The 12909-nt window shown below is 40.0% G+C and overlaps 1 protein-coding gene across 3 annotated transcripts in view; it reads right to left on the bottom strand.

Annotated features, from left to right (window-relative positions):
- Positions 1 to 12909, bottom strand: part of RBM33 (RNA binding motif protein 33) — a 114776-nt gene that overhangs the window by 84272 nt on the left and 17595 nt on the right. For all 3 annotated transcript variants that reach the window (XM_036899665.2, XM_036899666.2, XM_036899664.2), the window contains exons 3-5: positions 12545 to 12593; positions 11576 to 11652; positions 9400 to 9712 (exon numbers count right to left, since the gene is read on the bottom strand). In XM_036899665.2, coding sequence (XP_036755560.1) covers positions 9400 to 9712; positions 11576 to 11652; positions 12545 to 12593 — 439 coding nt within the window. The remainder of the gene's footprint in view (positions 1 to 9399; positions 9713 to 11575; positions 11653 to 12544; positions 12594 to 12909) is intronic.

Below are 12909 nucleotides of genomic sequence, written 5' to 3'. Positions count from 1 at the left end.
GATGCACACTGAAAACAACCCCTAGGACATTTCATGTGAGGGATGACGGCAACTAGCAGTCACAGGAGTTAAGGGCAATCTAGTTCTTTGCCTTCAAGTTGAAGGGCCAAAATTGTTAATGATCCTGTATTCCTGTTTATAAAAGTGATTTTGCTCATAACAAAAATACTTTGTACACTAAAGTGTGAAATAATCCCACCATCTAGAGGTAATCACTATTACCATTTTTGTCTTTATCCATCCCGTCTTTTTTGAGTCATACACTATTTGGATATGCAAAGTCATGGGGGAACTTACGGGGAAGAATTCTGACCTTACTCTTTTCACTTAACACACCATGAGCCTCTTTCCACGTCCCGCAGAGCACACAGGGTGCTGAAGTACTGAAGTCCCCTGGTGAGGTTAGGCCATCACTTAGCTAACTTTATCCAGAACAATCTACATTGGTTCCATATATTTTCAAGGCCACAAATACCTGGTTCATTTATCTTTGAACATCTTAGATTAACACTTCTGGATAACTTTCTCAAAGTGGAATAACTGAGCCAAAAGACTTTAAGGCTTCTGACACTGTCAAGAACAGTGAAGGGCCTGCAACCTGACCCTTCCTACAAGCAAGTGGTACGTTTCAGGGAGGCTGTGGGAAGACATGAGACTCCCTATCACAGACATGGACAATGTATTTCTCTGAACAACAGCAGTGGCGGTTTGTGGCCACGTGAGAAGAGGGCCAGGTGACCCCGCATACAAGGGGCAGTGTTACAGAAGGGAACCTGAATTTGGGGCTCCCAAGTCTGTTATTATGAGCAGAAAGTGTGACTGCCCCTTCCTCCATAAAAGATACTATGTCTCTCAAAGTTGTGTGCTACAGTCAGGAACAAAGACAGCACTCTGTGCACAAAAACATGCAGAGACAGACAGAACCAAGGAAAACTGTCTCCTGGCAGTTGGTATTTCCAAAACGGTCCCCCAACAAAACACGACTATAACTGACCAATTATTTTGATTTTTGCCAATATTAAAATAAGTTAAAACTCTCCATTTTGTTTTAATGATTGTTTTATTGACTGTATTTTATATACTTGTTGGTCATTTGCTTATCTTTTGGATTGCTTTTTCACATTGCTGTTCTTTCTATAGGAGTGCTCATCTGTATATACTGAACATACTAAACATATTAACCTTACATACTGAGTATATTAACTTTACTGAATATACTAATTCCTAGGCTCCTATGTAAATAGTCCTAATGCTGTCATTTATTTGAACTTGTCCGTAGTGCTCTGCAGTGTTTACAGACGTGATAGCTCACTCTTCCTTTATGGCTTAAAAAGGCCCAATGCCAAGAGCAGCAGAGCAGCAATACCACAGCATCACAGTGCGCACTTTCACCTGACTCCCTAACACACCCTTAGTAATAAAACTCCCCATCTGGGCGGAACACGTTGTCACCTAATAAAACACTGCATTCACCAGTGTCTCCCTGGCTTTAGAGGTACAGCCATGTGCCTAAGGCATCCTTCATGAACTGCTTCAGGACTGCCGCCTGGGAACCCTGGGGGATGTCTTCCAAGGGTGGGCCCTTTCAGTCTTCCTGCAACCCACTGCTCTGGGTGTGGGCCATGGTAAAAGATGCAGCCCAGGAAGTGTGCCATGGGAGTCTGGAAGACGCCTGAGTACCTGATCACCTGGTGAGGCCAAAACCGGACCTGAAAATCCCTCTGGAATTTTTTGACATTACTGACAAATAAACTTACAGTGTTTGCTAAGTTACGTGTTTTGCAGGTAAGCTAAAGGCTAACACACCATTATTAAAACATCTTTATCCAATACATTTGCACTTTGGTGTGCGCATATGTACATGAGTACACTTGTATGTTGGGGTGTTTTTTTTACATTAGAATCTTTAATCAACCTGAGATCCACACTGGTATAAGGTGCAAGGGAAGGACCTAAATCCCCCCAAACGACTGACCGTTTCTCAGTATGCCTGAGATGCTGTCATATTAACTCATGCATGTTATAAGTTCATTTACTTCAAGGCTAGGTCTGATGATTAATGTTCCCCCAAGGATATCTCTCCTTCAATCTCTTCAGAAGACATGGAAAATGGAAGGTAAGATTACCATTGTTTTTATAAGTAACCCACTTGTGATTTAATATTTTAATGAATATAGTTTAGGAACCGACATCTGAAGTCACCAGATCTACGTGACATACTCCATCACTTTCAGAAGGCACCAGGGCAATCGTTAACGGCTGCTGGGATTTTTTTCACAGTAAAATAATTTTTATCTCCAAAGATCATTTGAAGATTAAAACCTATAAACCTTTTTTCTCATTCTAAAACAGGCTACAAACACAATACATTATCAAAAAGGAGATACATTATCTAAAATACTGAAAGAATAAATTATAGAAAAACATCAATGAAATTTTCCAACTTCAAAAGACCACACACTAATAAAAAGAACATGAACTAATCTAATGGGCACTGAATGCCCTGGCCTCCCTGTCAACTCATCACCTGGAATGATCCCCACAGCTACCTGTCTGCTCCCTTCCTGGGAGTTCTTTGTCACATGTCTTTTGGCCTCAGTCACCCTTTGCCAGGTCTGATCTTGGCCTGGACCACTTTGTACACAAGGCAGACTGCCACAGTGGACAGCAGGACCCACAAAAGCCTCTGGTCCCCTGGAGCCTTGGTGCAGCAGCTCACCACTCAGAACAGAGCAGTCACCATCAGGGGAATCATGTCTCAGTAACATCTTCTTCAGCTTTGTCCTGGTTCCTTGGGCTGAATGCATTCTTCTGCCACTGGAAAACCTGGGTGCAGTGTCCTTTGTACCATTTTTCTATCTTTTCTCTAAGTTTCAAATTATTTCAAGTAGCAAGAGAGAAAGCACAAAAAGAAACATCAAATTTAGCTTGCTGGCAGGAGAAAGGACGTGTCTCAGAACATGTCTACACAGCATATAAGTTCACATGCCCTGTCAGAGCATTACAGGAGGGAAAGGAAAGTGAGTAATGTGGTTCATATACTGAGCTTCTAAAGCATTAGCATGAGACCGAAAATAAATGGCCTAAGCCAGTGAAATATCACTTTTCATGATCTTTGGGGAAGAGGGGGTTTGTAAAAGTACTAAGGGCAATAACTGAGAAAAAATATTAGTAAGGAAAATTTGTAAGCAAGTCCTGAGGCTGTAGGCTGATTTGGTGGCTTACACATCTGGCCCACAGGACCTAAGTTCTAAGGTTGGAAAACAGAAGCTATTAACCCCTCCACATCATACCATACTTGTCCAAATGACACTATTATCCCAAGCCTACCTTACCGATTACCTTGTCCATAAAGCCTCAACTCCTCCCCACCCTCAACTCTAAGCCACACACCCGACCACAGGTGTCCCCTCTGTGAGCTTCTGAGGCATGTTTATGAGCCCCTCCTGGGAGGTCTGACTTTTAAGTTTACAGCACAGCAATCTGCCCACAGGTCTTCTTCTCGCCCCTTCAACAGGCTGCACATTCCTTGAGCACAGAAACCAAGCTTCTCCATCATTCTCATTTTCTCAACAGTCAAGACAGCACCTAAATACAGGGAACCTTGTGGTATTTTTTGAATAATGGTCAAAATTAGCTAATGTTAACTAATTTAAAATAATCACAGCACTCTTTTCAAAGCACTAACACATATATCACATTTTCCAAAGATTTCTCCCCACACTCCCACAATACATTTAAAATACTCTTAACACTTCAAAGGTAAGTAGCTATGTGGAAATCACAGCTCCCAGAACACACTGCCCAAAGATTCCGGAAAGCTCAATTTTTACTACACTCATAGTTCAAAGAAGAGAGGTATCAACTTTTCATGAATGCTAAAAAGATGCTTGTTTTAAATCTGTTAGAAAAAAAACATCAACCCTATGGACTCTTTTTAAAAGAGGAACAAATACCTCTTGGGCTTCAGAGCAAGCTAGGAATCAGTAATGTCACCCACCCATCTTCAGCAGACGTCTTCCTGCTCTTACAGCCTTTGTTGCCACAAGCCTTTAAGTATTCTTCACCCCAAGAGCCATCAAAGACCAAACATGGCTTTCTCATATAGCTTTTGGGGTGTTTAAAGCACTTTCCATCTTCATAACTCAGGCTCCATTGTTTTAGTAAATTTTCCTTGCAGCAATTACCTGACTGAGCAGGAAGCACCAAGCACCAAAGAGAATGCACCCTCCCCTAAGGGTTGCTGAGCCCGTACCCAGTCGCTAAGGGCTTTGAACTTCAAGTACCTGATAAACAGATCTTCCTAAAACCAACATTGAGGAAAAGTAATCTCAAAAACAAAGTGTGCGTGTGCTCACATCGAGCACAACAGCTCAGCAATGGCAAGGGTGCTAGAATCATGTCCACCGTGAATCATTCGTATGGCTACAGAAAACAGAATTCAAGTTCAACGTTAAATTTATTTTGAAATTCACAATACAATTAGTTTCTCCATCAGCCCTGCTCTGAAAAAGAGGAGTGCTTCGGGTTTTTAAGAAATATAAGGGGTGTTTCAGTAGCTAGGCGTCCCTTTAAAAGCATATGGAAAGAAGGATGCAGGACAACTGCAAGAGAAAGAAAGGTTCCTAAAAGTATCACTAACAAGTCACCAGACTGGATCCTACCCAGGGGGGCTGAACTTCCAGTCGCCAGCCACTTGCTAAAATGGACAGTAGGTGGTTACAAGGCATGCAACCAAAAGAAAACAGGCTACGGAACCTTAACAACGTACTCACTGTGTAGTATATGACACTCCCACTCACAGACCCATAAAAAGCCACCACAGTTAGGGTGACAAACCAGCCTAATTCTCACAAACCGCCTCAGTTCCCAACTGTGTCTCTAAGACTATCTGGACACACTGCACTTTACTTCTAGAAGAAAGTGCGAGCATCCTGTCAGTAAGAGCAACTACCACTACCCACGTTTTGCTGAGAGCAGAACCGTCAGGTTTCAGATACGGCCAAATGAAGCTAATCAGACTTCTTGGCCAGTATGCAATGGAGTACAGCATACAGTACTGAATCCTCACTGGGAAACAAAGTGTTACCTTTACATAAATATCACTCTGGAAACTCTTTACAGGAAAATGTTTTATGAAATCTCAATCCATGCTAATTTTAAAGGTCCTAAGTAAACTATGATTAAAAGTGTAAATCACCTCAAGCGAGGAACAACCTAAGACAGGCACAGTCGCAGGGGGGTCATCAGGTGAGAAATTGGGGATCAACAGAGGTGAGGCTTAGAACCTCACCCCCCCGTTCTGAGAGAAATCTTCTGCATACGTGGATATTTTATTGCCCTTGTCTAGCTTGGATTAACACATAGTCTACAGGCACACACCTGATCATCTACATTTGCTCTCTTACAACACTAAACTATGTTTTCTACCTTTATCTTGTATCTACCTACCACTTCAGCATTTTATTAAAAATAATAATAATAAAGAGAGAAATGTGGTATCCACATATAAATCAAGTATAAAACCAAATGAGTATTCATATTGGAACTGACTGTTTATAGTTCACAATGCATGAGCAAAACCGAAAGTTTCTGTGATGACTGCCCTTGTACTGTTCACTATGTAACTTATTCATTATGTAAGAATTTGTTCTCCATGTAAGAACTTGTTTGTTATGCCTCAGAAGATTGGAGACTGACGAAAATTAGGCTTGGGGTGGATTAATGATTGTGCATTGAGCATTGACTCCCCTATACAGAATTTTATTGTCGTTAACAACCATTTGATCAATAAATATGAGAGATGCCCTCACAGAAAAAAAAAAAAAAAAAAAAAAGGACAGACTTCCAATGTTAAAATAAATAAGTAACCGGGATGTAATGTATAGCATAAGGAATATAGTCAAGATATTGTAACAGCTTGGTAGGGTGATAGCTGGAACCTAGAATTATGTATATAAATGTTTTATCACTGTGTTGTACACCTGAAACTAATGTAATGTAATACTGTGCGTCAGCTACCCTTCAATAAAAATAAAAAATAAAAAATAAAAAAAAGTGTAAATCACCTGACAATTTTCTAGTATTTTGAATATTAATACACCACTCTTCCTAATACAAATGTACACGTTTTTAGGTCACATCTCCATTGATTCTCAAGAACATAACCAAAATTCCCAAGCATCTGCTACTTCCAACGGACAGAGCTGCACTACCAGCTTTTTCATGTGGCCCTGTTTCTTCCTGTTTAAAAAAAGTGGCCCTTCCAATTGTACATTTCTGCAGTTTTATGATTTCATTCCCAGTTATACCCAAAATCCCTCCATGCGGTTTTCAGAGAATTCAGACGACACATGCTCACAATAGCGTCTCCCAGTGTTCCATTCCAGCTGTAGAGTACCAGTCAACAAACCTTAACTAGAACACGAACCAGCTAAATAAACCATTTAATAAACTGAAAAACCATTGGGACACAAAGGGGTGCAATCGACTCATGTGTTGGTTAGTCCAATAATGAATCATTAATTTATTTGCGCTCACTGACAGCCTAAGTCAGCAGAGGCCCCCACTGCAGAGCAGAGGAGCACTTGCAGCCTACCGCTCTCTGCCCCGCCAAAGGAGAACTAACACCGGTCTGCCACCGCGGCAACTACAAAGAAACCAGCCATTTAAATAGGGACGAGACAAAGAAAAGAATGACCATGGCTATGAAGCTAGACGTACTGAGGTGAGCTGATACTGCCTACAGAAAGACGCTGAACTACTGCACCCCACTTTTAAAGTTTCTAAGTCTTTGTGAAAATACTAGGACATTTTCAGAATTCCTAAGCAAAATATTTTTACTTATTAAGATTTTTTTAATTCTGAAAAACATTAATTAATTTTAATGTGGAAAAATACTGAGTATACTGAATTGTCACATTTTTTTCTTTTTAATATCTCAATCTTAGGCCACAAGACATTAGATAATTAAGTTGGCTTTTATACAGCCAGGGGCCTCAGTGTGACCTCAAGTTTGACAATGAAACTCAAGAGGGAAATTCTTCATTTTAACCAGAAATTCTCTTTCCAACAAACTCTGGAAGAATACCACAGTGAGAAAAGCCTCCAATGTGGCCATGCCCACTGGCACTGTCGAGCACTCTGCACACTGGGGTGCGTCCCACTAGCTTTCGAGTCCGCAGAAGGCAGGGCCAGCTTCAGGCTTCCCATTCAGCAGCATCTCTGTCCTCTGCTGAGGCATCACTGAAGACTTGCTGAACTGCTGTCCTTACAAGGGAAAGGGACCCAGATATGATTAACCAATCACCGTATCTTACTGATAGGCAGTAAAAACAACTAGGGAATAACTGGGCACATTTTTTAAATATCTTGGCTTAATTTTTAAGAAGCACTTTAAAACTGTGCTTAAAGGGAATAACTGGGCACATTTTTTAAATATCTTGGCTTAATTTTTAAGACGCACTTTTAAAAGCATTCCACTGTAACCAGAGCACCTGTCCACACCAGTGAAGGACTTATTATCAAAACAAACTACTGTAGTTAGCAGAAGAAAGCAGCTATGATGCCTTTCACATGCCTTATCTACCAAAACTATTTTTTTCATTACTCTACCTACTGAAGAGAAGGTACTCAAAAGAATCATAAAAATAACTACTTAGCAAGGATGCGGAGAAAGGGGAACCCTCCTACACTGCTGGTGGGAATGTAAACTAGTTCGACCATTGTGGAAAGCAGTATGGAGTTTCCTCAAAAAACTAAAAATAGAAATGCCATTTGACCCAGGAATTCCACTTCTAGGAATTTACCCTAAGAATGCAGGATCTCAGATTCAAAAAGACATATGCACCCCTATGTTTAAGGCAGCACTATTTACAATAGCCAAGAAATGGAAGCAACCTAAGTGTCCATCAGTAGATGAATGGATAAAGAAGAAGTGGTACATACACACAACAGAATATTATTCAGCCATAAGAAGAAAACAAATCTTACCATTTGCAACAACATGGATGGAGTTGGAGGACATTATGCTCAGTGAAATAAGCCAGGCAGAAAAAGACAAGTACCAAATGATTTTACTCATCTGTGGAGTATAACAACAAAACAAAAACTGAAGGAACAAAACAGCAGCCGACTCACAGAACCCAAGAATGCACTAACAGTTACCAAAGGGAAAGGGCCTGGGGAGGGCAGTGGGACGAGGGAGGGATAAGGGGATTAAGCGGCAATATGACTAGCACACATAATGTAGGGAGGGGCCACAGGGAAAGCAGTGCAGCACAGAGAAGACAAGTAGTGGCTCTATAGCATCTTGCTGTGCTGATGGACAGTGACTGTAATGGGGTATGTGGTGGGGACTTGACAATGGGGGAAGAATCTAGTAACGAAAATGTTGCTCATGTGATTGTATATTAATGATACCATAATAATAAAAAAACTAACTACTGAGATACATGAAAATCAGGACTGGAACCAAATACTCTGGAGTTTCATGTAAACAATTTCTTTCAAAATTACACCTATACATCGATGACCAAAATTAAGCAAATTTTGAACTTTCTCTCAAACGCAAGCTTCCTCTGAACATAGACACAGAGATAAAGGCAGAGCTATTACCCCTACCTCTGCGCACGCCCAAACCCAAAGCCCCGCTGACACTGCCCATGCGTGACCCAGTGTCCTGAAACCCTAACATTCCACTACAACATAGAGGTTACATCCTCCCCATACTTTTCATTAACTGCTTGTGTTAAGATCTCTTTTAATGATGAATCAACACGACAGCTGAGCAACTGTTCACTAGTACCTTTTTCTTTCTTGACCTACCTACCAAAATCATCTTTCTGAAATAAAAATCAGCACAATCTTTGCTTCCTGATTACAGATAACAAGTTATGTGTGACATTTCCAAAACTAAACTCCAATCTCTTTATTCATATTTAGACAGTTCTCAGCTACAAAAAAGGGTGAACGAACAGGACATCAATCACTGTGGAATGAATATTAGCACCTAGCAAGATGTCTTCAGCAGGTCAATAATCTTTTCACCTTGGAAGGACTTTATCAGATCTTGTCTAAAGCCTGGATAAAAGCTCTGCATTAAGTACTTCTAACAATTGACAGTGTGTCTCCACCACACAAAGCTGCTCCCTTCCTCAGGGTGCGATCCTCAAGGTCACGATTCTGTGAAGCCTTCCAGATGACAAAGGAGCATTACCTCCAGCCAAACAAGCTGTCAACACAAACTTTGTCATAGCTCAGATAAAGGAACTGGCAGACAGTGATAATAAGGTCTAATTTCCCTCCCTCCCAAGGGAGGGAAATAGATTTCAGATCAGTCTAGAAGCCTATGCCCAGGCAGCCCCGTTATCTTCGGCCATACAGAGAAGAAAGACTCACTGTGAATTCATCCAGAGGCTCGTTGACCTCGATGTCTAACACCTCGTCACTGTACAGCGGCCCCTCCTCGGGCTCCTCCACATACGCGACGTGCTCTCCTGCCAGCTCTGCATCATGGCCTTCATACTGGCCTTCCTCTGGGTACTCATGCGCATATAATTCAGAGCCATCGGACTTGTGATAAACAAGTTCATCCTCTCCTTGTTCATACTCAGATTCCTGTTCTCCAGACTGGTCATTAGTGTTGTCAGACAGCTCGAATGATGTCACCATGCCAGATGTGGTATTCAGACTAATCGTCACACCCTGAGAACTAAAGAGAAAAAAATACAAACAAAACTGCCCGATTACAGGACAGCTCACAACCAAATCCTCACATACATTAACTGTTACAAAGACCCGAGCCAGGGCCGGTGAAACGTCCCAGTGATGACAAATGCTTACTGACTCCGACAGTGACTGCAGACAGAGCGCAGTGTGCTCTACCAAGCCAGCGCACAGCCTCCTCGTGCAGCCAGCAGACCCACTACCATCAGATGCAGGTTATGTGACCAAGAGCATCAGATCAGCCAGACGGGGAACTGGCCAAAATCCAGGACTAAAAGCAAACTACTTTTTAATTCCAGAATGAAAACGATTGTTGGTATCTGTTTCCTCAGGTTTCAAACTAAAAATAGTAGTATTACTCTATTAATGGAAAATCATAAATGGAATTTTAAGAACAATTTGCTCTTTTTAAAATTTATGATGCAAATCATAAACTCCTATTTGAAAAATCAAAATACTAAAAATCTGTACGAAAATACATTTCAATGTTCAAATAAATAAAATTTATACGTCACAAATTCTAAAATGTTAGTTCATAATTTGAGTAAAATGACATTTTAAAACTACAAATTAAATCACAATGCTAATAAACAAGATACCAACAGTTAAAATCACAATTTTACAGATAAATCTAAGTTCACACTAAGTTACACAACCCTAACAGAAACTTAAATATGCCACATAGACTTGAAGACATTACATGGCTAAAAAATCTCTAAGATATTTCAAGGGCAACTTAACTAACTTAAAAGATCAAAATACAATGATCTCAAAGAATGGAATTTGGAAATCTACAATAACTGGCAGAATACATTAATTTAAAGCACCCATAAAAATTACTATTATGTTAGAAAACTGTTACAACTCTACAGCTCAATAATAAGTGGTACATATTTGTTAAATGCATTTATAACCAAGAGGTGTCTACATTTTCACAACAAATGTTTCCTCATAAAACTGAAATTATACCACCTACCAGAGAATACTAAGTACACCTCTTCCTCTTCTTATAATAGAGCTGACTATGTCAGCAACAGATAGTGACTATTGCTATGGACTGATTATTTGTGTCACCTCCAAATTCATGTGTTGAATCCTGGCTCGCGATGTGATAGTGTCTGGAGATGAAGCCTTTGAGAGGTATTTAAGCCACGAGGGTGAAGCCTCATACATGGGAGTAGTGCCCGTATAAAAGGGACCCAAGACAGCTAGCTCCCTCACTTCCACCATGTGAGGACAAAGCAAAAGGTGCCATCTAGGAACCACAAAGCTGGCCCTCACTAGAACCTGGCCATGCTGGCACCTTCACTTTGGACTTCCCAGCCTTCAAAACTGTGAGAAGTAAATTTCTTTTATTTGTAAGTTTATGGCACTTTGTTATAGCAGCCCAAACTATCACAATTACATTCAGATAATCAAGTAAAGTCTAAAGTACAATCCAAAGGATATTCCAAAATGACAATTGGGTAAGCACACATATTTAAATGAAATGTCTAAAATAAAAAAAGAAGCATCAACTGCAACCAACAGGATTACAAGTCTGAGGCCACTTCCAACCCCCTCAACCAGTAAAGAGATTCTTGAAAAAATACATAGCTGCTCTGTGTTTTCATAACCTGCACTCAGCATGAGACAACAGAGGTCATTAAATCTTAAGACCAACACTGAGTTTAGATCTATTTATAGAAAAATGTATATGGCTTCAAAGAGTTCTATGAATACCCTGTTTCAAGTATAATTATATGTTAAAGATGTAATACATTATCAATGATATTCCATTATAATTATAAATTATATTTACTATCAATTCAGTTAAAAGACATTTTTTTAATGCACTAATATTGAGTACCTGAAATTTTCTTCATCTTCATTATCGCTCTGTAAAAGATCATCATTTAGTTCTTCATCTGACAAATCAGACTGATTCTAATAAAAATAAGAACTCTAATTAATGCACATCACTTCCATAAAAAGACTTGTTCCAAAAGTGCAATATCTCATTGACCTTATGTTACATCTGCCATCAGAAAGTTTCCTCGGTTTGCTATAACCAGTTAACAACTGAGAGATCCCACAGATCTGGGTAACTACCCCAGATTAGATATTTATTTATATTTTATTCAGCAAACTGGGTAACTACCCCAGATTAGGTTTTAGATGCAGAGTCAAATATCATATTTATTCTAACAAAAAAGGAAAAAGGGAAGAGTGCCTTGGTGATGTCCTTCAAACAAATAAGTTTTTCTTATCATACTCAAAAAAAGAATGGTATCCTTGAGATTTGACTGAGTTTAATACTGGTAGCATCTAAAATCTAAAGACTTTAAACAGAAGAAAAAGTAGAATTTTAGAAACAAACAGGCTTTGGATAACTGGATCACCAAATGGAAATGGTAGCAGGCTAAAGTAAAACTTGGGTTTGTCCATTACAGATGACGCACAAAACAAGCATGGCCGCCCAGGGGGTCACTCCAGTCCCGGACAGGCCTGTGTACCCACCACCATCACCGAGGAGAGGCAGCAGCTCAACCTCCTGCAGTTTCAGGCTTTAAGTTAATTACATATCAGGATCTTACATTTAAAGGCGGGAGAGGGTAGGTATTTCCTCCCCTATTAGAATTATTTCCGTGGTACATGTAATTACCAGAGAATTTACTAATAAAGAATCAGCTCTTTGAGCATTCAATGGATAACTCGATTCACAAAATTTTTATCTACGCAACTTTCCAGTAACACATCCCATTGCATGAGACGCATTCCTATATTTTAAGTGCAATTAAATGACTCTTTGTTTGGTTTCAAGACCTGTATTTCTTACCTTTTTGCCAGAGAGCAAATCTTCTCCAAGTAAGTCATCTTCAAGCTCACTGGGGAGAAAAGGACACGCCCATGTATTACTCCTACTAGCCGCACAGGTCATACAGCACTGGAAAACCAACCTAGGGCTTCAGGGTTGTGGGTACTTCCACGTCAAGTTCGCTGTACTTTCCTTTTTCTTTATTGATAATGAAAAGGTATTTTTAAATATATAGGGAACATTTGGTCTTTTAAATATTGGGGCCTCTGTTATCAGAGGTGGCTCTCACTGAACTCCTCATCTTAAGTCTGTCACCTCAATACAAGACTTTAACTTCTTTGGACCTGCTCAGTAATCAGTATAAAGAATCCCTAAATTCAGTAAGG

Source organism: Manis pentadactyla, chromosome 7 (genome assembly GCF_030020395.1).
Source record: "Manis pentadactyla isolate mManPen7 chromosome 7, mManPen7.hap1, whole genome shotgun sequence".
NCBI lineage: Eukaryota > Metazoa > Chordata > Mammalia > Pholidota > Manidae > Manis > Manis pentadactyla.
Note: the sequence above shows the minus strand (reverse complement) of the source record. Positions and strands in the feature narration are given on the sequence as shown.